Source organism: Setaria viridis, chromosome 3 (genome assembly GCF_005286985.2).
Source record: "Setaria viridis chromosome 3, Setaria_viridis_v4.0, whole genome shotgun sequence".
Lineage (NCBI taxonomy): Eukaryota > Viridiplantae > Streptophyta > Magnoliopsida > Poales > Poaceae > Setaria > Setaria viridis.
Genome location: NC_048265.2, coordinates 10,437,740 through 10,461,194, shown reverse-complemented (window position 1 = coordinate 10,461,194; position 23,455 = coordinate 10,437,740). Strand labels below are relative to the sequence as shown.

The window sequence follows — 23,455 nt, the reverse complement described above, 5'->3', positions numbered from 1 at the left end:
TCTAGCTCCTAAACTATGATCGGGTTGTTTGCAAATTTTGCATTTTGATAGCGGAGTTAACAATTTGTAGAGAGTGTGTTATGAGTCCGTGGGTGTAGTAGTAGTTTTCTTGGTCACCAGAGCATGGAGCCCAACCGTTTACACACGGGCCTTTGGGGTCCAACACTAAAAGGAGCATTCTACTGGGCCTCCTGTATTGCATCTACTTTTATTAGAGAAAGTCCTTTTTAGTGTCTACTAGAGCCAGATACTAGCACAAAGCATACAAAAAAATTATACAAAGATATGGAGGGTTTTTTTTTTGGTAAAAGCAATTGTGATGAGGACCACCAACATCAGACAAGAAGCTAGTACGCTCTTTGTTTTCGCATAATTATACGTTGATTCAATGGCGAGTGCTGAGGTTGTCTATACTTGCCTGCTGCTGTGACCTACACCATTCGATGATTTGCTCATTCCATCATCTTCTCCCTCGTTGATTGGTGTCAGGACCATTAAGCTCTTCTGTATCATCATGTGATGATGTCTCAGTCTCAACATTATAGGAGTGAGCAGTATATTTCCTTCCGATCCATTATATTGGAAGTTCGGGAACCAATGCAAGTGTATGTAGCACGGTTCGTGCGGCTTTCTATTTGGACAAAAGTCCGAGAAGGGCATGATCATAAATGAGAACAGAATAATAAGGACACGTTCAGTTATAAGTTGGTGCGCCGTCCATATGGAATTGAAACAGCTACTTACCGAATTTTAGAGGCACAAAGCTGGGCTGCGGCTTAAACGTCCAGATGGAGTATTCATCTTGCAAAATCACTATTCTAGCATATGCATTAGAATGTAATCTTGTGAATAGTCGTGAGATCTATATAGATGGGGTGTTGTGGATGATGTTGTGTAATAGCGCCTTGATTCGGCTAGATTATTAATGCAACGAGGCAGAAAAATCGTCTCGCGTTTCGGTTTGGTTCTTTAGTAGCTTGAGCTAGATTGGGTAACATTCCAACTTATCGTGAGCTAGCTGGCAAGAGTATCATTAACAGATCCAATGACTTTTACAAGATTTAGGAGGTGAAATAACCCATTTAACATAAAGATAACAGATTGAATGACTTAAAACGTATAGCCCCAACTCAAAAATCATTGTAAGACAAGCGATTGCACTCATGTAGACCACTAGCATAAGATTACAGTAGATACAAATAGAACATATTTGAAACATATACATTATGTCTCATTTTATCTCGCGCCTCATTAATATTACAGAAATGCAAAGAAAATTAAAAACAGAAACATGACGATGAGCTATATCATAGTTTAAAGCAATTAGTACATACTAGCTTTCGTGGTTTAGTTCAGCTACAATTGAAAAAACTATAACAGCTTGGATTTAGGCGTAATTTGTGGTATGAGATAGAAATCTAGAGGCGAGAAGGTGAGAGTTTAGTAATCTCTTATTTGTTTGGTGAAGTTTTAGTGAGATAGAGAATGAAATTTTAGAAAGATAGATGCATCACAACCATCAGTTCTTGTTCACAAAACCCACAAACCAAATAAAGGATACAAATATCTGTTAAAACTTCTCATCTTATTTTTCATCAGAGGTGATGGAAAAAAAAACTCTAGTTTGGCTTAACCTACGAAAACAAAGAAAACTCACCACCTCTAGCTTACACATTGTCACTCTTAAACCAACGTGGTAGATCACCTGCAACATGACATTTCTTTTTTGTTACGTATCTTTCCGCCGATCCATCCGCACCCACTTGCTACTCTTAAAATTGAGTAAATAGAAATACACGTCGCCTGTTTTAAACATGTACTAATTATACATTTAATTTTTTAAATTATATAGTTTTTAAAGTAACAAATTAAAAATAGTTTTCGTGATCTAATTTGGCTATTATCCGGGGAAAAAACGGTTCTCGTGTGCCCACCTATTCTGTGTTTTGACTCAACCCACGCAGCCATGCAGGTGAAGCGAACTCACCGTCTTGCTAGCCTAGACACACGGGCCGCGCTGGCCGCATCACGCATCAGCGGGGTCGCACGGGTTTTCTTTCCGTTTTTTCTTTCTCCTCGCCACTTCCTTCAGGCTTCAGTCCTCCCCCTCCCCACAGCGCTCTCTCGCTCTCTCACGCGCGCACACACACACGCGGGCGTGTTTGGAAACAGCCTACGCAGGGCAAAGTTTGCTCACCAAATCGAAGTTCTCCAGCACCAAATCGAGCTCCTTTGCCGCCGAATCGAGCTCTTCCACCACCAAATCGACCTCCGCACTCGCCGGATCTCCCACCACCAAATCGGCGCTAAACGGACCCCAGTTTCTCTCGGCCTTCCTTTCCTAGCGGCGACGACAGGGCGAGCGCCGCCGCCCTCGCCCAGTTCTTCGTCGGGTGCTTCGCCGGCGACGAGCATCCGACAGGTATACCCGCCCATTCCCTTCCCCTTCCAGCTGTGCGAAATCTAACACCCAAAGCCCTAATGTGTGCTATTTGCATTCGGATCTGACCATGTACTTCACCTACTAACTTCGATCTTTTGCAAAAATTATGGGTGTACACAGTCCTGCACTGGGTCCGCTCCTGAACTCAGGTGGGATCCGGAGAAATCTGGGAATACTTTTCAGGAGCATGTGATCCTGAGCAACGGTGGGTACAGTCAGAAATGTCTTCCGTTGGGAGCAGCAGTGGTACCAGGGCGACGAATGGTGCCGCTGCCATCAGTGCTGCCGCGACGGCAGCAGGTTCGGCCGACGCCAGATTCCACTCCCAACTACTACAGCAGGACAGGGTACATACACTACGCGATTTCTTTGTTCCATGGGCGCATGAAATCGGATTCGTGCTTTAGCTGCAGCTTTTGCCTCGCATGCTTTAGATGTGTGAGTGAGGACTGGAATTTCTAGCAGGCCTTGACGGCCTAGATTGGCACAGCCTTTGCGTACTTAGTACGAATCGTACTGCCCAGTAGTTGGTTAGAGCTTGAAACTGGGGCATCTTTACCACCAATAATTAGGCTTCAGTACTGCATGCTTGCTTGCTTCTGTTGGATATTTTTGTTCAATTGACTTTTGTTTTTGCTGCTGATGTTGAAATGCACGCACTTGGCACTCCTAATTTATTCTTTTCAGTTCCAGAACACTGTCTTGCTCTTGCAATAGTATTTATTCCTGCAGATAATCTATATACTACAGAATTGTTGATTTTAGGAACCCTGGATACTCGAACACATTGTTTACAGTTGAAGTCAGTTGCAAAATAGCTTGTTCCTGTTGTATGATAAAAATCCTTTTCCACTTGAAGGCCTTCAGATTTTTGTGAAACAGCATTTCTTATGCTTTATTGTAGCACTGCCCTTTATGTTTACTTATTATTATACAATTTCCCTTTCCATAATTATAGGTAAAAATGGCTCTTTTTTATGTGCAGACAGAGATCACTGATCCTTTGAAATTTCATTGCTGAGCTAGTACCCATACATTTTATTTCTGTTTCTAGCAACAGTATCGTGCTTGGACTAATATGTGCTTCCGTACTATAAACAGCGGAGCAGATGGGCTGGCTGCTTTTCAGGCCTATCATGTTTTGGACTGCAGAAGGGTGGGAAGAGAATAGTTCCAGCAGCACGTTCTGATGGGAACGGATCAACTACTCGTGGGAATGGTGTCCAATCTGGTGCCAATTCGAACCAAAATGTGCCTTTGAATCTATCTCTTCTGGCTCCTCCATCATCACCAGCATCCTTCTCAAACTCAGCACTTGCTTCGACTGCTCAGTCACCAAATTGCTTCCTGTCAGTATCTGCAAACTCGCCTGGTGGTCCGACATCTAATATGTTTGCTGTTGGGCCATATGCTAATGAACCTCAACTTGTCTCGCCACCTGTCTTCTCAACTTACACAACTGAGCCATCTACAGCACCATTGACCCCACCACCTGAACTAGCTCATGCAACTACTCCTTCCTCTCCAGATGTTCCATATGCTCGATTTCTTTCTTCTTCTATGGATATCAAAACTGCCAGCAAGGAGCATAACATGTCTTTCTTATCAACAACCTATTCTGGTGGTTCAGGACTCCAGGCATCTTACCCACTTTACCCTGAAAGCCCTTGTAGCAGCCTCATATCACCTGCTTCAGCAACCCCGAGGACTGGTCTCTCCTCACCAATACCTGAGCAAGAGGTTCCTACTGCCCATTGGAAGACCTCTAGGTCAGCCTGTGACACACCATACTTCAGGGCTTCACCCATTCCTGAGCAAGAAGCCACTGCGCAGTGGAAGACGTCTAGATCGGCTTGTGACACACCATATGCCAGGACCTCACCAGCCAATATTTTCGGGTTGGATTCATCTACCCCGAGAAACTACATGTTAGATAGCAACTTCTTTCGGCCAGCAGCATCTGCTCAATTCTACTTGGACCAGGCTCAGCAGACATTTCCACATAACAGCGGGAGAGTTAGTGTCTCCAGGGAGAAGCAAGATGCTGATGAAATTGAAGCTTACAGAGCCTCATTTGGGTTTAGTGCAGATGAAATCGTCCAAACTCAGTCTTATGTGGAGATACCAGATGCGCTTGACGAGTCATTCAGTATATCACCATTTGGAAACATTGCTCCTGCTACTGAGATCTGCGCATTTAATGATCTGCCTAATGAGGCTCAGAAGGTGGATAAATCATTTGTCTATGTGAAAGATGGCACAAGTCCAAAGAAATCAGCAAACCAGCTCTCCATTGATTCTCCAAATAAAGTGCTGCATTTGGACATATTCAAAGGTAAATAACTTACTATTTGTTTCAACCATTCAGTTGTATATGGGCATAGCAGGATCAAACTGTAGATATTTCTTGCTACTACACCAAATAATTATCTGCTGACTTGAAACGCTACTTTGTAAGCTGAACTCCATGTCTTTTATCAGCCACACCAGATTTTGATATGAACAGATTTGTAATTCCCTTGCTAATGTCATGTTTCATCAAGTGCTTATTGTGTTTCTATCCTCACATTGCAGGAACAAAAGGAGGTCATCAGTGTGAGCATGAGGGTATTGTGAAAGATAGCCATCCTTTCAGAAAGGCAACTGATGAAATATTGCTAAAACCCATAGAAGTAAGGAAGAAATCTCCTCCTGGCCATTCGTGCTCGGATGCAGAAATCGAGTACAGAAGGGCAAGGAGTTTGAGGGATGCCAACGGCGTTTTATCGCGGCGCAGTGCATTGGCAAGACAGCTGCACTAATAAGTTACTAGTATGCAGGATAATTCCATAGTTCATGTAGCCTAGTGTCATCGAATGTGAGCTGTTGTTAGAAGTAATCTGTAGGCGAAGAGTAGCCTTTTGTCGTATCTGGGGATTATATTGCCAGATTGTTCACTCTGGATATGTGATGGTGAGCTTGTACTCTGTTTGAACTCCAAGATCCTCCTTTGTAGACACTCTAATCATCCGCATGAGCAGTGAAATGGAAGGGCGTTGGCACATTACAGGGCTTGTGTTTTGGTGTCCCTGATTTGGGTTGTGTTCTGATGTGGCTTGTATTTGAAATTTGCAGCCTGCTGGTTGGACATATTTATGGTGTTGCTATATCTGTGCAAATTGCTATCTGCTAACAAATCCCATAACGAAGAAGGATATTGTTCCAGAAGATGCATATATACTGAATATATCTTTTGGTCATCTCATGACTTGGATATTGAAGTCTGAAAATTCACTTGCAGCATCTTTCCTGAGCGTATACTAGATGTTCATGTTATATAAAATGTCCATCTTCAGAATTCTTTAGTGTGGTGTCCAGTTTTGCTTGTTCCCTGGATTTGCCCTGTAGGATGCTCTGCCTGCCCTAGAGGCTAACTGTCAAAAATATACCAGGTGTTATTTTTGTGTTACCTTCAGTAAAGAATTGATTGTTCCTGCCTTCCTTGGTTGTTTGAAAAAGGTTGGGGCTGCATTGTTTTAGAAGAATATGGGGAGATTCGCCCTCGAAAGTCTTTTTGGGAGAGAGATTCTGGATGCTCTGAAAAATGTTTCCTCAAGCGTATCCTCCTTGATTGAAAATGAATATAATTTGTTTGATCGCTGACATAAAAACAGGCAATTCACTGGTAACTCGTTTACCTCTGAAAGTTCAAGCTATTGGTCGTCCATTTAACTTTTTGTGGAAAGTGCTCAAGAAGAGCATTTCGAGCAAGGATAGCTTAAGAGGTTGGAACGAAGATGGGAGGTGTCAAATAAAGTGATTAAGAAAATAAGGGCTTGGTTAGGGTGGTTATGATGTGATGACTAGTATGAACTATGAGACGTTTGTGCTTGCTTTAGAATTTTTCTCTTTAGTCATTCCATTATGGTAGGCAAGGGTTAGCTGCAGTTTCATAAAGTAGCATGTCTGCTTAGATGCTGATGACTAAAATAGTATCCATTTCCATATCCTCTCAGAAATGATCTTTTATTGTTTAGTAAGCACTGCGATTTGTAATTATGGAAGTCATACGATTTTTGCCCCATTTTCCATGTCCCAGAAATAAAGTTCAACTGAACAAGGTGCTACTAGGGAAATACAATCTTTCCCCCGAAACAGACAAGCACAAATCTCACAGGCCTTGAGGGTCAGTTCATGAGTTTTGATCTTATGACTATTTCTTGTAAGCATGCCAAGACTTCATTGGCATGGCCTCATGCACCAAAACTTCCTCTGAGTTAGTTTAGACAACCTCAGAATCCCCCAATTCCAAATGTCATGATGCTTTGGACATCTGTGCTATGTACAAATTTTCTTCCAAAGGCTTCCTGGCAGCATGATCCATCTATCCTCACCCCTATATCAGCTAGTGTCTAGCTATTGGGCTTCTTGTTCCACCCAAATTATCAAGGTAAGAAAACCTCTTGGTTGCAATTGATGAGATCTTTGTCAGCTTTGGACCGTTAGCGCCCTCCTTGCCATGGTCCCGTGGGCCCACTAAGTCGAACAGCGTCGCTGTAACTGGTTCCATTCTCCTCAACTTCTCTACCTCGGCCTTAGCATCTGAGACAACCTTATCTGTGTCGTCTGAAGTTAAACTGAGGATTCTCATTGAATCCACGTTCTTTGGATCTTGAGCAGCCAAGTCGGCGTTGAGAACATCTTCGATTCGAGACATAACTGTGAAAGCTAAGCTCTCGAGAGTCCTAGAGTAACTCTCCAAAATGGCAAGGCCAACATCCTGAAAAGATTTAGAGGGGACATATGCAAGGTATCAGGTATGTGAGTACACAAAGCACTGTAGCATATCTGTAAAGGGCAATGGGAATTGTGAATGCTTTCTGTACCCTGTTGCATTGGATTTTGCTTATATCTAGAGTTGATTGAGCAATGCCAGGAAATCGGTGCTTGATAAGGAGAAAAACGTTCTCTGCCCTCCCTTCAAACATTCCCCTCTTCTCGTGACTGACCCCATGTCCCCACGACAATTTGCTGTCCTTGTGGGTCATTTTCTTCTGCCAGATGACTACTGAGGCTTCAACTCGGTTCTTCAGATCAACAATATTGTGTTCATCAGACAAGTCTACAGAACTTAAAAGTTCTTCAGGGTCAAAATAATCGTCAGTTATAAGTTTGTACATTGAATCTCCAAGGGTGGACTTCCCATTCTAGCAGACAACAACAAAAGGTGGTAGAGTTATATTGTTAGAATTGTCGTAAAAAGAATACGGCAAGCATTAGCAGTCTGGTCTTATGGATCACCTTTGGTAGGGACTCCATGTATGATTCTGGAACCTCCATTTCCATAAGAATATTAGCATTGATGGCCATTGCTGCCTTCAGCACTTGTGCAACAAGATCCTTCTGGTGCTGAAGCCATTTCCTGTATGCATCTGACAGACCATTAGGAGGGACCCTAACAGTTGGGAGCCACCATTTGTCATCCTGCCTCGGCATATTGCCCTTCTCCGATTCGTCTGCATCTTTCGACACATACCAGAACTCCTGCTTGTCGTTGAAACTATCAAGATATTCCTGTTCCACGAGAGAAATTTGCAATGCCAAAAGTTAGCACCTCAGATATCCTTCTGATTGGTTCAGTAGAAGATCAAGATGAGCAGGCCCATGCTTACAAGGAGCATTGCATCGAGCTTGCGCAATGCAGGGATGTTCATTTGTAGATCTTGACGCTGCTGGGTTACCATAATCTGTTTTACAGGAAGACGGGTCAATTCAAGGCAGTTGAGTTGAAGCAATGGTATGTACCATTGGATAATTGAATTTGTGACAGTGAAGCTGAATAGTACAACAAGAGGCACTGAAATTGGGAATTTCTTACTTCCATGCAGGTCCCGTTCTCGGACACCTGCTGCGAAGGAACAAATTCGACAATGTGATCGGCGACTGACAAAAGCCAGTCGATCTCCTTCGTCCACCGCGCTTTCTGGTCGGCCGCCATCGGCTGCAGACGGCGCTGCTCACCAAACACGGAAGCTGAAAAAGATGTCATCACGAGAAAGAACGCCAGGTTAATCAGGGTTTACCCGCAAGATTAGTGATGGCTCAGATTAAAAGTACGAATCAGAAACCACGGACGGCCCAGATTGTGGAATCGCGGGAGGAAAGAAAATGATTTTTCGAAAATAATAGGGAAACAATAGGATCCGTGAAAGAGAGAATGGATTACCAGCAAGATTAGTGATGGCGTTCGAGAGGGCAAGAGCAGAGGACACCCCCTTGCCGGTGCCGGACATGTCCTCTCCGAGCAGCAGCTTGGAGAACTTCTCCTTCACCATCTCCGCATCTGCAGCCCATCAAACTCAAATCATTTCCCCAGAAGATCGCAAAACAAGCGCCGATAGTCCAGGAGCAATGGTCACCTGAGGGCGGGCCCTCATGCCGGACCGGCCTGGGCGGCACCGCGGGCGACGACGAGCTCCCGGCCGCCGCCTTATCCGACGGCCCCCCGGCCAGCGGTGGGGGAAGGTCAACCGACAGCCGGCTCCCCTTGGACCCACAGCTCCTCGACAGATTCCGCCTGGCGGAAGGCGCCGGCGGCGGCGGCCCCTCCATGGGGCAGGTGTCCGTGCCCTCCGTGGCCAGCGACAATCGCGACGACGACGAGGAGGAGGACGCCGACCTCCGCCGCCTGAACGAGAACCTATCGAGGCCGTGGCCGATCTTCTGGAACGGCCGGGCCATCACGGGCGCATGGCTGGCGCGCGCGCGCGCGCTCTACAGCACCACCCGCGATGTCAACGTGGAAGCCTTTCTTGGCAGAGAGAGAGAGGGGACGGTGGCTGGCTAGATTTCAGGGGGGCGAGGAGGGGGGCGTTGCGATCTGCTGGCGGGCTGCGGTGGCTCGCTGTTCGTGGGTGGCAGGCGGAGCAGAAATTGTTGGGTTCCTGTCCGTCCCTTTTCCCTCCCGCAGCTTGGAAAACGGCAACGTTTCCAGCATGCGGCGCGAGGCTTTTTCTATCGTGCGCGGCCGCCGGGCTCCGGTTGGCTGGCTGACCCGCCAAATATAAGAACATGCACGCCTTAATTTGGAAGCACGGCTCGCGAAATCTTCCGCTGCTCGTGCCGATAATGTCACGAGCCGTGCAAGGCGGCGTTGGCGACTTGGCGTTGGCCTCCCGTCGTCCTGCTCCCGCGTGGCGTGCCTTGCCCCGTCTCGTGGATGGAAAGAGTACGGCGGAATAAATATGCAGATGTTTCACCGCGGTTCGTATTGCGGTTACATTTGAAGAGCGTTAAAAGCATCAGTTAAAACTTAAAAGAATGGTAGGTTCAGTGAAGGGTTTCCTTCCTCGGCCACGAGCAGGTAAATTCCAAGCCACAACCCAGCAGAAGTAAACAGGATAGTTTAAGGTCTCGTTTAGCAGGGTTGTAGCTATTTCGACTTCAGCTGTTGCCTCTCAAGTGAAATAGCTTTTTTTTTACTTTGGCTGGTCAGGTTGAAAAAACGTTCGGCAAAACAACTTCTGCTAGATGTTTAAAATGGATAACTTCTGCTAGATGTTTAAAATGGATAGAAAGAGTAAATGTTCGTAATACCTTTTTTCTTTTCTCTTTTTCTTCTTTTATTTTTCTTTTCCCTTCCCATTCTTTTTTCTCTTTACTTCCCATTCTCTCTCCTTTATCCGTTCTCTACTCTGCCTTATCACTTCTCCGTCGCCTCCACCCACCCCGTCTCCCTACGCCCGCGCCACCAGGCACCTCCCTGAGGGGGCGTTTGGTTACTTTTGCTTATTTTTAGCACGTGTCACATCGAATGTGTAGATACTAATTAGGAGTATTAAACGTAGACTATTAACAAAACCCATTACATAAGTGGAGGCTAAACAGCGAGATGAATCTATTAAACCTAATTAAGCCTAATTATTCCATCATTAGCAAATATTTACCGTAGCAACACATTGTCAAATCATGAACTAATTAGGCTTAATAGATTCGTCTCGCTGTTTAGCCTCCACTTATGTAATGGGTTTTGTAAATAGTATACATTTAATACTTCTAATTAGTATCTAAACATTCGATACGACGGGTGCTAAAAATAAGCAGGGGAACCAAACCAGGCCTGAGTTGCCGTTGCTCTCCGCCTCCCTCCCCCACCTCTTTCTTCCAAGGACATGGATGTCAAGACATGATGAGGAGCCACGGGAAGCCACTTTTTCCGACTCCCTCCCAGTCGAATAGCTTCAATCAGCACGATTCGTGGAGCTTCTCTGCGAAACCGTTCACCATCTCGTCATAGCCATTCGCCATCTCGTCGTCGTTTGGCAGAGCTCCAACTTCAGCTGGTGGAGAAACCGAAGCTAAAACCCTCCCAAACCAAACCTGAATATGCGCTGCACTTCGCACGAATTACAACTCGCAAGCAAAGCGAACATCAAACCACGAAGCCTTCAAAGTTCCGACATTGCACGCCACAAGTAGCAAGAAGGGTCCTCTAAAAACAGCAAGAGGCAAGGCAACTTCTCATAAAAAAAACCTCCGGCGGGCAATCTCGTGCATTTTATTATTATTTTTTCGCATGCCCTGCTACGGCCCATTAGCCACTCGGCGAGAAGGCCCAATTAAAACAACCACCACGAAAAATATCGTGGATGGAGAAAAAAACTGGGTTACGCTTACGCCGCCGAGCGAGGAGGGAGCGTGATGGCCAGGGAAGGTGACCTCGCGGACTCTCGAATCGGACGGATTGGAGCTCGATTGGGGACCAAATCGGATGATGGAAAAAATCGGGTGGCGAGGAGCTCCAGAACACTCATCCGTCGCGGCCCGAGCCGTACTTGAGCCCGAACTCCCGGAAGCCGATCTCCATGTCGGCGGCGGCGACGAGCAGCTCGGCCGCCTGCGCCGGCTGCAGGATCTCCACCGCGCGCTTCATCGTGCGCAGCCGCAGCGCGTCCGCCCTGTCCAGCACTGCCCTGAGCCGGCGCACCAGCCCGCGCACGTCCAGCTCGGTTTCCCCCGACGGCGACGGCGCCGCCGCCACCACCACGCCGTGGCCCTCCTGCACCTGCGCCATCTCCCGCGACAGCGCGTCCTCCTCCGCCACCATGCGCCGCTGCAGCTCGTCGACCTGCGCCAGCTGCGCCGGGCTGAGGTCGCCCAGGTTCCCCGACCGCACGCCCAGGAGGAGGTCCGGCAGCTGCGCCTCGAACCGGCGGCCGGACTCCGTGTAGAGCAGGTGGACCAGCGTGGTGGGGCGCCACCCGGCGAGCCAGTACGCGGCGCCGCGCTCCGCGGGGCTGGCCCACGGCGCCGACAGCGTCCACACCGGGTCCAGCTCCGCGCGCGCCGCGCAGTAGGACTCCAGGTGGGCCACGAAGCGGCCCACCAGTGCCTCCAGCTGGGCCGGATCGTCGGACCAGCGGGCCGAGCTGAGGTCGCGGCGAAGCGAGCGCAGCCCGCGGAACCAGAGATGGAACCGCTGGGTCGCGGCCTCCAGCTCCATTCCTTCCCCAAACGGGGTCACAGGCAGCACCGCGCACGCGGCGCGGCGGGCGGGAGCCGGGAGGTGGTATGTGTCAAGTGTCAACGGCCACGCGTGGGCGGTGGGATTTATAGGGTGCGGCCGCGCCATCGGAGCCGTGGAGCGGAGGCGAACGGACGGCTGCGGGCGCGCGCCGGCCGGGCGTATGAGGTGGCGAAAGGTGGCGCGCATGCAGGAGCCCATGTGTGCCCAGAGCACTGGCTGTCTGGTTCTGGGCGGCGACGCCGTCACGCCGGGCAGGCGGGGCGGGTGGTTCCGAGTGACATGTGGCCCGACGTGCCAGTGGGTCTATGGGTGTGGTGACGCACCGCTTGGTTGGCGCCGCCCACCCAATAGATGGAGCACTAGAAACTGGAGTTGAATTTTCTCGGGAAAACGGATGCTTACAGCCTTACAACCTACTCGATCCTGCAGGCACATCTGGTCACCGGTCGCTGCCTTCTTCTCAGGCGAGTGCGAGTCCCCGTTCACGGCCGCCCACGCTCGCTTACTTGCCGTCGCCGGAGAAACGCTCTCAGCTGACCAGTCGTCATTTGCTCGTTCTCGAGAGGACATCAAGGAAGGAAGAGTGTTCGCTTCACTGCGTGACGCGAGCTGACGGACTAGCTGGCCGGTAGACGATTATCAGTTCATCACCACAGCGGAAGTTTGGGCCATTTGAGGCGAAAAGTTTTGGGTTGGATTCCATTCCATCTGGCTGGCTGCAGACGTTCTGCATGGGGGCGGCACTCATGTGTTCCACTGTTCACTCAGCTGTGCTGGAAACAGGAGAGTGTTCTAGGCGGCCTGATCTTGGATTATAATAGCTGGCCAGAGAAAGACAATGCGGATAGTGTCGTCTGCTAGTGCCCCCAAGGTCAGATTTCTACTTTCCGGCATCAATCATGGAGTTTTTTATGTGCCGGGCTGCCGGCGATGGCGGGCGGCGTGGCCTTTAGAAGCTCTCTTTGGCCTGCCTGGCCAGGGACAAATACCTCGAGCATAACACTGAGAGTGCTGGTCTGACTTTGCTATGCTAATATATGCTGGCAAAACACTAGCTACGGCTATGCTAGCACATTTTTTCTGATGCCTGATGGCACCTTCAGAATTCAGACACATGATGCAAGGAAAGGCACTGCCAAGCATCCACGAGGATAACTATTTCTACAATTTTACATTTACACCAGGTGGCATGTCACAGCAGTTGACGTGCTGGATGCATGCACAACGGTTGCTTAGAACGTAGAAGTATGCACAGCGTGAGCCTGCAGGGTGTTTTCTTCAGAAAGCATCGGATGGATAGCATCCCTTCTCGCCAATGATTAGCTTCCTTCCGCGGTCGAAAGAACCTCCAGCTCTGCCCACCAGAGCGGAGACAGTCTCGGCGTCGCAGCCACTGGCGAGATGCCTATGGCTTCCCTCAGCCTGGCAGTGATCTCCCTCATGCTCGGTCTGTTCATCGGGTCACTCTGGATGCAAGCGTGGATCACCTTGCCGATGACTACTAGCTCTTCTTCCTTATGATCCTTCAGTGTAGGATCAAGCAGAGAGACCATGCTCCGGTCACCGTTGTTTATGCACTCCAGAGCCTAGGAAGGAGAAACACAGCATCATTTGATTTTTCAAGATGATCTCTTTTTTTTTCAGTTAACAGGATGTTCCTTCGTTAATATCATTACCAAGCTGACGAGTGAGCGCTCGCGTGCAGGTTCAGGAAGCTTCCCCGAGATGATCTCAAGCAGTATAACACCAAAGCTATATACGTTCCCTGCTAGGGCAGCAGACACTTGTTCATGGTGACGGTCAAGCTCACCATTTGTCGGCGATTTCCCTTTGGAAATCACTTCGTGCCAAACGCTCATGTCAACGATCTGCAGAAAGCACTCAGGTTGGATCAAGTTGATAGATAGTTACTTCACTTTGATGCTAAACAGCTCAACATGCGCTGATGCTGGATCGATCTGGTAAAGTGCAGGGTCTAAAAATTTCAAAATGGAAATAAGGCTTAGGTTATAGGACTAGGAGTATGCACCTTTGCAGCACCATCTTCAGAGAGCAGTATGGAACTGGACTGCAGGTCAGGGTGCACCACTGGAGGGTTGAGCTCATGCATGTGTTGGATGCAGTATGCTAGTCCCATAATAATCCGCATCCTACCTCGCCAACCAATGTGCTCAAAATCCTCACCTGCAAAAAAAAAACCGAAAGTGTTAATTAATTGTGAACAATATTTAGAAAACTACCCTGCTCAGTAGATGAATTAGCAAGAACAATTTTTATATACCATGAAGACTCTCATAAAGTGTCCCATTCGGTGCGTATTCAAGCACCATCATCCTGGTGAAAGGTTCCTCCTCCTCACAAAAGCCAAGCATATTGATGAAGTTTTTGTGGTTTATCCGCGACAGTGAATCTATCTGCTCATCCATCAAAGAAATCGGGTAAAATGTAAAATTTTCATGCTAATACGCGATACACAAATGAGTAAGTTGTTCGTTTAATTGCCAAAATGTGGATAACCTTTTTCCTGAAGCAGCTCTCTGAATGCTGTGACCACTCCTTGCTTGATGTAATCGTAGTGGATACCACAGCGATCTCAACACCAGATGATAAAGTCCCCTTGTAGACAGTGTAGTGTGGATAACTTGCTACAATGTTGCTGAAGTCCTCACAGGCACGTTCCAGCTCTGACAGCTGTAGTTTTGGTACTCCTGAAGCACATTCAGAGCAACAGAGTTAACTGCAAATAAGCAGCAGCTCAAGTGCAAGTTAAAAAAAAAGGTAAAGTGCTCAGAAGTAAAATCAAACAGCAAAGTGCCAGGTGAACCTTCTAACTGGATAACGGAAAGTCCAGAGAATCAACAGAGCAACCGAAAATATTATTCTTTTGTATTTTTTGGCAAGAAGTACAGAGATGTAAAATATTGTTGAGCACATGTATGAACTTGTAGCAAATAAAGCAGTACCTGTGACAAATGCCTTCTGCAGCTGGCCACTGAGTCCTGTCTTCCAAGGGCCTATGGTTGCAACCGCACTCTTGCGACATGGCAACACCCAGCAAGCTAGTCCCGTAAGCAACAGCAGGCCGACCGCGGGAAGAACAATCCAGTACAACCACCTCATGGATTTCGACAAATCATGGAACTTAGACGCGCGAGGTCGATGAGGCACCGCTGCAGGCGGCGGCGCTACCTTCTTGGGATCATTCCCCCCTTTTCGACTACTGGATGCCGGAAACGAGCCGCTTCCGTGAGAAGGAACGCGAGGAGCAATTGACACGGGAATATAATGTTCCGAACGCGCAGCAAGATTGGTTTCCTGGAGCAGTCTCCGGTGGCTGGCTTGCGCCGCCGGCAGATACACGGAGGAGGAGCCGCCCATGGCAGAGACAGAGTGGAGGGTCAACACGGCAAGCACGAAAGAAGTCGATGCATCCATCGTCGGCGTGCCCAAAATCACATCAGGTGGTGATCAGACAACCCTCTATGCGATCTCCCTGAAAAATTTCAGAACCACCGGAGTCGTCAGACACTTACATCGCCGATGAACAGCTGAAGAACGTGGATGAGAAGAGGAACAGGGGCGGGTGGAGGAGGACTTACAGTGTGAAGAGGATCAAGACGAGAAAGGATAATTGGAGTTGTTTGGTTTGGTGGCAGTAGTAGTTGGAGGAACCGGAAACACACTTTTCTTCTTTTTCGAAGGAAATAATGGGGAAGAAAACAAGCAGTATACTAAAGAGAAACGGGTGAAGTTTCGTTGCTCATTGCAGCGTCACCTCTTTTTGTCAAAGATCGGTTCAATAACTGGGGCTGGGAATAACTCTCTTTCCATGGAACAGTTCAGCTCCACGCACTGGCAGTAGCTCCTTGTCGGGTAGCGGCCACGTACGCTGGCCATGGCGTCAATCGCCGGCGCCCAAAGTTTCAACGCGTAGCGTTTTTAATCGCAGCCGCGCTGCCCGCGGTGGTACTAGGCTATACCAGCAAGGCAGCCACGCGAACCTAAATGCGTACGAACGGGTCCAGAACACGCGTCCGCCGCTTGCCCGAAACAAAGACTGCAGCGTGACGTGCAAACCCACGCCGGAAACTGTCCGGGACAAGGCGCCGCCGCGACGACCTTGGGAGCCGGCCGGACTCCAAAAACGATCGGTTCCAAGCGGTTTTCGCGATGCCGGAGGCCGCGCCGAGCGCGACGACCCGCCGGCATGACTCTGCGTCTGGAGATCGGATACGCGCGCCGCGGGCGGGAGGAAACAGAGGCATGGACCGGCTGGTTCTGAATTGTAGCCGTTGCGGTTGGTCCCCAGGCACGAGCTGTCGTCGATTCCGGCAGGCGGAGGCGCGGAGCCGCTTGTCGCGGCGAGGAACGCGAGCCAGCCCAACAGGACAGGCGCCTCTGTGGATTGCAACGGCCAGCCTCTTGACTGACTCGCTGGACGGCGACCGCTTACCTGCAGCCGAATCGGTCTTCCGTCTATCCATTGCTGTTTATCGCCGTTGTTGGTAAAGCCAGCCCGTAGCCCGTTACTAGTTTGGCATATCCTGAGCGTCACAGTATGAAATCCAAGGGAAAAAGACAGAGCCGCAAGGAGGAGGAAGGGTTCAATGGCTTGTGCTGGAAGGGGCACTGACTAGTGACAGAACGTTAAGGTTAGATAAGTACGTAGTGGGTGTAATTACTCGTCAATGACAGCGACAAACGCGAGTCGTTGACTTGGAGCATTGCTATCTCTGCAGGTTAGTAGTAGTATTGCGTGCTAAAAGATATCAAGCGATGGATACCTGCCCTGCGCTACCAATTCACAAGTAGGAAGAGTTCAGAACTCATGCTATCAGAATACTGAAGTAATAGCTCGTTCATTAGCGAAGTCATTTCTCTGAACACGCATCGAGATCGAGGGTAGGCATTATTCGGAAGCTATAGGCTATGGCTAAACCAAGTACTACCTGCTGATACAGCACTCATGGACCAACAAGAAGTAGTCACAGTGGAGTTAGGAAGTAGCCCTGCATACATAGAATGAAGGAACTGCACAAACTTTACTGACGAGAGAAAAAAAAATGCAGAGATACCGAGTACCGCTCCAAGAGCCATCTGTGCTGCCGCTGCTTCTTTTTGAGAGGGGTTGGGGTGTTCACTTGTGAGTTGTGACTGACTTGATGCAAACAAGCATCAGCCCATTCCTGGCGTGTGGCCGCGAGACATCCCATCCGTGGCGTCGTCACAGACGCGGACGCAAAGTGCCGCAGGCAGTGGCAAATCTGATTCTTCCAGAAAAATCAAAAAAGAAAAAGAAAAAATCAACAAAAGAAAGTGGGGAAGGAAGTGGCGAATCAAGGATATCACAGGCCCAGCCCAAACAGAGCCCACAGAGACAGAGGGAGAGAGATGATGCGCAGAGTAGGAGGCCGTCGCCGTCGTCCTCGTCACACACATGCCGCTGCCGCCTTGCTTATCTCTCCCCACACCCGGTTCTGGCGTTCTGCTGTCCGGTCGCCGGACATGCTCCAACGTGTTGTATTTTGTAGACTTTTAGTAGTCAACCTTTGTTAAATCCACGCTAAATTTAGCCGGCCTTCTGCTGCAATTTGAAGCAAGCAAATCTCCTGAAGATGGCGTCCAAAGCCTCTCGTTGTCTGATTCTCACACTGCACTGCACACGCTATTGCTCATCTGAACGTTTCCAGACACGATGCCTACCTGGAATGGCCAAAATCTTACCCCTTGGTGGCCAATCCGTGCTGCCCACCTCTGCAATTTGGAATCCGACAGCCCGTCGACGACTAAGAGGGTGTTTGGATGGGAGGTACTGCTAAATTTTAGGAGGATCACATCGGATGTTCGGACGCTAATTAGGAGGACTAAACATGAGATAATTATAAAACTAACTGCAGAACCCTATACTAATTCGCGAGACGAATCTATTGAGCCTAATTAATCTATCATTAGCAAATGATTACTGTAACACCACATTATCAAATCATGGACTAATTAGACTTAATAGATTCGTCTCGCGAATTAGACTCCATCCGTGTAATTAGTTTTGTAATTAAACTATATTTAATACTTCTAATTAGTATTCAAAATGACAAACACCCCTAGAACGCGGCAGCGCAGCGTAGGAAGTGGACAGAAACGGAGTGTGCTCGTACCCAAACCCACCCGCCAAAGGCCAAACCAAATCCGTAGCCGATCTTCTAGAAACCGTCGGGCGCAGCAATAAAGGAGCGCGCTACAGGAGCGCTAGATCCGCATTCCGCAGGCACGAGCGGATTTATTTTTCCTATCCGAGCGGCGCCACACGGGGGTTCTCCTTCGAGCAATCTCCGCTCGGCCCTGTGCCGCCACCACTGACGAGGGCACAGGGAAGGGAAGTGGGGGAAGAGGAGGTGGTGCGCAGCGTGCGGAATGGCGGCGGCGTCGCTTGTATCTGGGGGGGTGCAGGTGAGGCGGGAGGGGGTGGCGGCGGCGGAGGAGGAGGACAGGTGGGCGCGGCTGCTGCCGGAGCTGGTGGCGGAGGTGGTGCGGCGCGTGGAGGCGTCCGGTGGGGAGCGGTGGCCGGCGCGGAAGGACGTGGTGTCCTGCGCCTCCGTCTGCAGGCGGTGGCGCGACGTCGCCGTGACGGTCCTGCGGCCGCTGCCCGAGTCCGGGAAGATCACGTTCCCGGCCTCGCTCAAGCAGGTGAGGAGCCCGCCGGGAGCTGCGTGAACCATCGATTCGCTGGGTGTTTTGGTCAATATACGGCTGATTTTGTATCTGGGCTGCCGCATTAGAGCTGTAGAAATGCCAGTTTTGTGGAGGATTTTGGGAGATAGGATTTGGGCATTGCCACCATGGCTACGAACTGTTAAAATGCTGTTTTAGGAATCTAGAATAATCCTTATATTTAGTTCAGGTGCTAATGTTTCGGCTTAGGCGCTAAATAATTTGATAGTGTATGGAGAACTTTATGTTCTTAGAGCATCTCCAGCAGTCTCCCAATAAATGTTTCCCAATAATTAGTTAATAGGGATATTCTAATATCACTTTCACCATTATTGGGAGAGTTGCTTTTGCAGTCTCCCAATAATCTCATCCCAATCCAACTACCGTATTGGGAGAGTCACAACTCCTCCTTTATTTAGGGAGAGTTGGGGTAACTTATTGCGTTGTTCCAATAATTATTGGGAAAAGGGAAAGTTACAGCTGGAGCACTACTTTCTTATCAACTCTTTGGATTGGGGAAAGGGAGACTGTTGGAGATGCTCTGATATGCTCTGATGTCCCAAAATCTGAATATATGGCACTAGTTTTACTTGTGCTTGTAGTCCATTTTTGGGTTTGAGCATCTTAGCCCAAAATTAGCTTTGCTAATTTTTGTTGAAGGTTTAAAAGAGTAGGTTCAGGTATCTAGTCTAGTTTTTTTTTGGCAATTCTATAGCTAAAACTGATCCTTTTTTCCTCCATTCCTTGGATTTAGTTCAGGTGCTAATGTTTCAGCTTAGGCGCTAAATAATTTGATAGTATATGTGTTTGAAGAACTTTATGTTTTTATATGTTCTGATGTCCCAACATCCAAATATATGGCACTAATTTTACTTGTCATTTAGTTTTATGAACTGTCTATTAGGGCTGTGGCTGTCTAGTTTTGAGTTCATAATTTTGTTCCAGACACGCCAAAGGCTTGTAGTCTTTTTTTGGGTTTGAGCAGCTTAGCACAAATTTAGCTGTGCTACTTTTTGTTGAAGGTTTAGAAGAGTGGGTTCAGGTATCTAGTCTAGTTTTTTTCAGCACCTCCATAGCTAAAACTGATCCATTTTTCATTCATTCCTTGTGATTTGGACAGCCAGGGCCAAAAGACTTCCCGATCCAGTGCTTCATCAATCGAAACAAGAAGAACTCTACGTTTTATCTCTACCTTGGATTTACAAACAGTAAGTTCATATGAGATCACACGGCTCTGCCCCTCATACCTTGCTGTATTATTCATATTCGTCTTAGTGGTGAACTTCAGTCTTAAATAACACTTTGGCAGGCAGTGTGAATAAAATGGTTTGTTGTGAGTTTCCATTTTTTTCCCTTTCATCTTTGCTATTCGCTTTGGTCAATGTGTTCAGAGCTCGTCTTCACTGAATGCTGTGTTTGAATTGCTTTTACATATTTGTCCACAATTCAAAGCTCATCTTTACTGAATATTGTGTTTGAATTGCTTTTACATGTTTGTCCACAATTCAGAACTGAATGTTATGTGTTATTTCGGTGTAATGCTTGATAGAGCACACTAAAGGATTTTTTATTAGCACAAGCTCATAGTGTGGACAAAAGATTTACATACCTTTTTTTTAGGGCAAGATTTACATACCTTGGACATGCCTTCTGATAGAACGCAAGAGGAGATTGTGTGCATAAGCTAGTGACAAAAGTTTACATGGATCACTGGAATAGTTTACTCAGTGCATGCTTGTTTAAACATTATTCATGTTAGTTTACATTGCTATTCTTTCATTATTTTATTGTCCACTAAGCTTTTTTTTATGACAAAATGTTTACTAATTTTTAATTTTTGAAGATCTGACATCCACCACGGGTAAAGGGAAGTTTCTCATGGCTGCTAAAAGGGTTAGACGGGGTGCTCACACAGAGTACATTATTTCTCTTGATGCTGATGATCTGTCACAAGGAAACAGTGCATATGTGGGAAAGTTGAGGTACTTCCATGCAATGCATGGTTTGCTTATACCTTTTAGTATATCTTGGACGCATTGCTTTGCTGACAGATAGGGTTCAACTTTAAAATTCATGAGTTTTAATTGACAATTGACAATACCTGCTACAATAATACATGATCTATGAAGTTCTTTTCATATTTACGCTGGGCTATTGTACATGAGCGTGAGCATTTGAGCCAGTACTTGACATAAGATTGATTTAACTTTTCCATTACTTTTTCTTTAATCAAGAAAACAACTATAATACCTGGATATAGACTGTCCATGTTGTCTCTTATATTTCTTTAATAAAAACACAAGGTCTTATTGTCTTGCTTCGTTCCTCTTGATCTTGTGGATTGGAACTCTGCATGTTAACAATCTCTTGAAATTTTAAGTTAGCAGTCATGTTGCAGTACATTACTCCACTCGCCATTTGATTTCTTGATTCAGACAATTTGGACAAGTGACTGTTTTGTCAGTCATGTGTTTGTGCTGTAAGCTTTGAGGTATTGACATAACTGCACTCCTGCACCTATTTCAGGTCTGATTTTTGGGGAACAAACTTCAAAATATATGACAGCCAGCCACCCTATGATGGTGCAAAGGCGTCAAGCACTCGATCTATTCGCTGCTTTGGAAGCAGGCGAATCAGCCCCCAAGTATTGTCAGGCAACTTTGACGTTGGACAGGTTTCCTACAAATACAACCTGCTCAAATCCAGAGGGCCTAGGAGGATGTGTTGCACCATGGAGTGTCCCTCAGTTCAAGAAACCTGGGAGAATTCCCTCGAGGTGAAGTCTCTAAGGCGTACGGGTACCACTGTCCTTAGAAACAAAGCTCCACGGTGGCACGAGCACTTGCAATGCTGGTGCTTGAACTTCCATGGGCGAGTGACAGTTGCATCAGTTAAGAATTTCCAGCTGGTGGCTACAGCCGATCCGACCCATCCTGATAGTGCGGGGGATGACGAAACCGTTCTCCTGCAGTTTGGTAAGGTTGATACTGATATCTTCACTATGGATTATTGGCGGCCTCTCTCAGCATTCCAGGCGTTCGCCATCTGCCTTAGCAGCTTTGGGACGAAGCTAGCTTGTGAGTAACATTGTTCTTTAGTTCTTCATGTCACAGTATTTGCGCACTTCAGCAGTTGAGTCTGCCAATGCTCTTCTCCGTGCTGTTACCATGGCTTTCTGAGTTGTTAAGAGTTAGCTTTCCTTCAGGTTAAGGAATAGTTTCTGCGTCCTGTGCAAGAACTGTACACGTTCATTTCTCTGAGATGGAAAAGTATGTAGGCTTAGCTAGTGCTGAGAAATGAAAAGAAAAGGGCCTCTTGTATATATGCACTTAGACTGAGGAGCTACAGTTTTCTCTCTTCCTTTGAGAGCCACCATTTTATATATTGTTGTAAACTTGATTATGCAGTTTTGAGTAATACCATCATGGTGATTGGTGATCAAAATTCAATAAATTTGTGTCATCTGTAGTTTGCACAGAGAAAATCTGATTGGTGATCCAAATATAACAGATGGTTTCGCAGTAGCGAAGGAATATAACTGCAGTATCGAGCCCTCTAAAACGACCTGAAAATTCCGAGTCCGACCATAGTGCTCGCCTACAGTGCCAGGCGAAGTCGCTGATGCTATCATCTAAATTCGCCTGCAGAGCCGCTTAAGGCAATAGGCCATTCAGCTGCAACCTTCTACGTTAACGGAACCTCTGCTTGCCTTGGCGACGTCAGCCTCCAGTGTCTCCATCTGCTGCTCAAGCAGCCTCAGCCTCTGATTCATGCGATCCAGCCTCTTCGTCACAGACTCATCTGCCAAAAGGACGTAAGAATCGGTCAGTTTCTCTTACTGAACACCGGAAAATGGTAACAGCCGAAGCAGACGAGTTCAGTTCAGCGTACCGAGCTGCGTGATGAACTGTGAGACGGTCACCCCCTGACCGTTTTTAGCAGCGCCCGCCGTCCCGGTGTTGGGTTCACGCGACTTGGATGACGATCCGCCTCTCCTCCTCCCAAGCATATCTTCAGTCTAGCTGCTGCTCCTACTTCTACAAGCTGCAGGTCTCAAGCAGCTCACTGAGGTGTGACTGGTGCAACGACCAACGAGGCTCACAGTGTGCTTATATATGTGTGGCTGGATGTACTTGATCTTTCGACATGCCCCATAATTGGATGCATCAAGCATCGGGTGGATTTCATGCTGTGGTCTAACGATTTCACTGATCGAGCTTGCTCCAGTCAAATGTTGGGGGTCAGAGTCAGACCCGGCGACTTGGACCGGAACCCTGGCCACCAGTTACGATGACCAGGGGGGAGTTCACTTCACTGGCTCGTGACTTGTGAGAGTGATCTTAAACGGCTAAACCCTTAGCGTTGGAAATTTGGTTGAACTTCTTTGCGCACAAATAGACGCAAAACTGTACTCTAGAAACACGCGCGCTTATAACAGTTAACAGTTTCAGTTTGCAACTTTGCATACCTAGGCTTTGGTGACAACTGCCCAAGATCGCTGCGACGTGCGGGCAAGTTCAGCGCCGCCGCGATTGCCGTTGCTCGGACTCCATCCGACGACCAGCCCCCGCATCTTTCTGGGGACTGGGGGTCGCCGGGTCGGTGAACGGTGACAGCCCCACCCAAACACTGCCGGAGCTTACCCTGGCCGTCGGTGCCCCCGGTCCATTCGCGTGCGTCGAGCTGAAAGCTTCAGAAACTTGCGCGGCCTGTACCTTGCAGGTTGATCGCGGGTAGAAGACGGCACCAACTTTTTGGTTAGTCTCCCCCTCGTACAAATCGACGCAGAACTGAAAACG

The 23,455-nt window shown here is 47.8% G+C and overlaps 5 protein-coding genes across 5 annotated transcripts; 2 read left to right on the top strand and 3 right to left on the bottom strand.

Annotated features, from left to right (window-relative positions):
* Nucleotides 1–2,034: 2,034 nt before the first annotated feature.
* Nucleotides 2,035–5,491, top strand: LOC117848635 (uncharacterized protein At1g76660). Its single transcript, XM_034730118.2, has 4 exons — nt 2,035–2,422; nt 2,564–2,790; nt 3,545–4,778; nt 5,018–5,491. Exons 2-4 carry the CDS (start codon nt 2,665–2,667, stop codon nt 5,242–5,244), a joined length of 1,587 nt encoding a protein of 528 aa, XP_034586009.1. The 5' UTR covers nt 2,035–2,422; nt 2,564–2,664; the 3' UTR covers nt 5,245–5,491.
* Nucleotides 5,492–6,471: 980 nt separating this feature from the next.
* Nucleotides 6,472–9,474, bottom strand: LOC117848633 (rop guanine nucleotide exchange factor 9). The gene is made up of 7 exons (XM_034730117.2): nt 8,842–9,474; nt 8,649–8,765; nt 8,301–8,455; nt 8,095–8,169; nt 7,724–7,996; nt 7,309–7,629; nt 6,472–7,202 (listed from the first exon to the last, which is right to left on the bottom strand). The coding sequence occupies exons 1-7, from the start codon at nt 9,161–9,163 to the stop codon at nt 6,828–6,830; spliced, it is 1,638 nt and encodes a 545-aa protein (XP_034586008.1). The 5' UTR covers nt 9,164–9,474; the 3' UTR covers nt 6,472–6,827.
* A 1,471-nt stretch (nt 9,475–10,945) lies between these two features.
* On the bottom strand, nt 10,946–11,988 carry LOC117848929 (protein DOG1-like 3). The gene has a single exon (XM_034730517.2). The coding sequence runs from the start codon at nt 11,922–11,924 to the stop codon at nt 11,232–11,234; it is 693 nt and encodes a 230-aa protein (XP_034586408.1). The 5' UTR covers nt 11,925–11,988; the 3' UTR covers nt 10,946–11,231.
* Nucleotides 11,989–12,957: 969 nt separating this feature from the next.
* LOC117848926 (protein MALE DISCOVERER 2) lies at nt 12,958–15,844 on the bottom strand. Its single transcript, XM_034730515.2, has 7 exons — nt 15,548–15,844; nt 14,912–15,441; nt 14,466–14,656; nt 14,230–14,362; nt 13,978–14,132; nt 13,625–13,816; nt 12,958–13,534 (listed from the first exon to the last, which is right to left on the bottom strand). The coding sequence occupies exons 2-7, from the start codon at nt 15,381–15,383 to the stop codon at nt 13,268–13,270; spliced, it is 1,410 nt and encodes a 469-aa protein (XP_034586406.1). The 5' UTR covers nt 15,384–15,441; nt 15,548–15,844; the 3' UTR covers nt 12,958–13,267.
* A 2,376-nt stretch (nt 15,845–18,220) lies between these two features.
* Nucleotides 18,221–22,109, top strand: LOC117848927 (tubby-like F-box protein 10). Its single transcript, XM_034730516.2, has 4 exons — nt 18,221–18,632; nt 19,777–19,864; nt 20,500–20,638; nt 21,183–22,109. The coding sequence occupies exons 1-4, from the start codon at nt 18,360–18,362 to the stop codon at nt 21,739–21,741; spliced, it is 1,059 nt and encodes a 352-aa protein (XP_034586407.1). The 5' UTR covers nt 18,221–18,359; the 3' UTR covers nt 21,742–22,109.
* The last annotated feature ends 1,346 nt before the right edge of the window (nt 22,110–23,455 follow it).

Coding starts and splice junctions, on each gene's coding strand:
- LOC117848927 (XM_034730516.2), top strand. CDS start 18,360: ATGGCGGCGGCGTCGCTTGTATCTGGGGGGGTGCAGGTGAGGCGGGAG. Junction 19,865..20,499: donor CTACCTTGGATTTACAAACA/GTAAGTTCATAT, acceptor TAATTTTTGAAG/ATCTGACATCCACCACGGGT. Junction 20,639..21,182: donor GCATATGTGGGAAAGTTGAG/GTACTTCCATGC, acceptor CACCTATTTCAG/GTCTGATTTTTGGGGAACAA.
- LOC117848926 (XM_034730515.2), bottom strand. CDS start 15,383: ATGGATGCATCGACTTCTTTCGTGCTTGCCGTGTTGACCCTCCACTCT. Junction 14,657..14,911: donor GCAGAAGGCATTTGTCACAG/GTACTGCTTTAT, acceptor AATGTGCTTCAG/GAGTACCAAAACTACAGCTG. Junction 13,535..13,624: donor AGCGCTCACTCGTCAGCTTG/GTAATGATATTA, acceptor TCTCCTTCCTAG/GCTCTGGAGTGCATAAACAA.
- LOC117848635 (XM_034730118.2), top strand. CDS start 2,665: ATGTCTTCCGTTGGGAGCAGCAGTGGTACCAGGGCGACGAATGGTGCC. Junction 2,791..3,544: donor AACTACTACAGCAGGACAGG/GTACATACACTA, acceptor TACTATAAACAG/CGGAGCAGATGGGCTGGCTG. Junction 4,779..5,017: donor GCATTTGGACATATTCAAAG/GTAAATAACTTA, acceptor CTCACATTGCAG/GAACAAAAGGAGGTCATCAG.
- LOC117848929 (XM_034730517.2), bottom strand. CDS start 11,924: ATGGAGCTGGAGGCCGCGACCCAGCGGTTCCATCTCTGGTTCCGCGGG.
- LOC117848633 (XM_034730117.2), bottom strand. CDS start 9,163: ATGGCCCGGCCGTTCCAGAAGATCGGCCACGGCCTCGATAGGTTCTCG. Junction 8,170..8,300: donor AGAACGGGACCTGCATGGAA/GTAAGAAATTCC, acceptor CCTGTAAAACAG/ATTATGGTAACCCAGCAGCG. Junction 7,203..7,308: donor GCAAAATCCAATGCAACAGG/GTACAGAAAGCA, acceptor AAATCTTTTCAG/GATGTTGGCCTTGCCATTTT.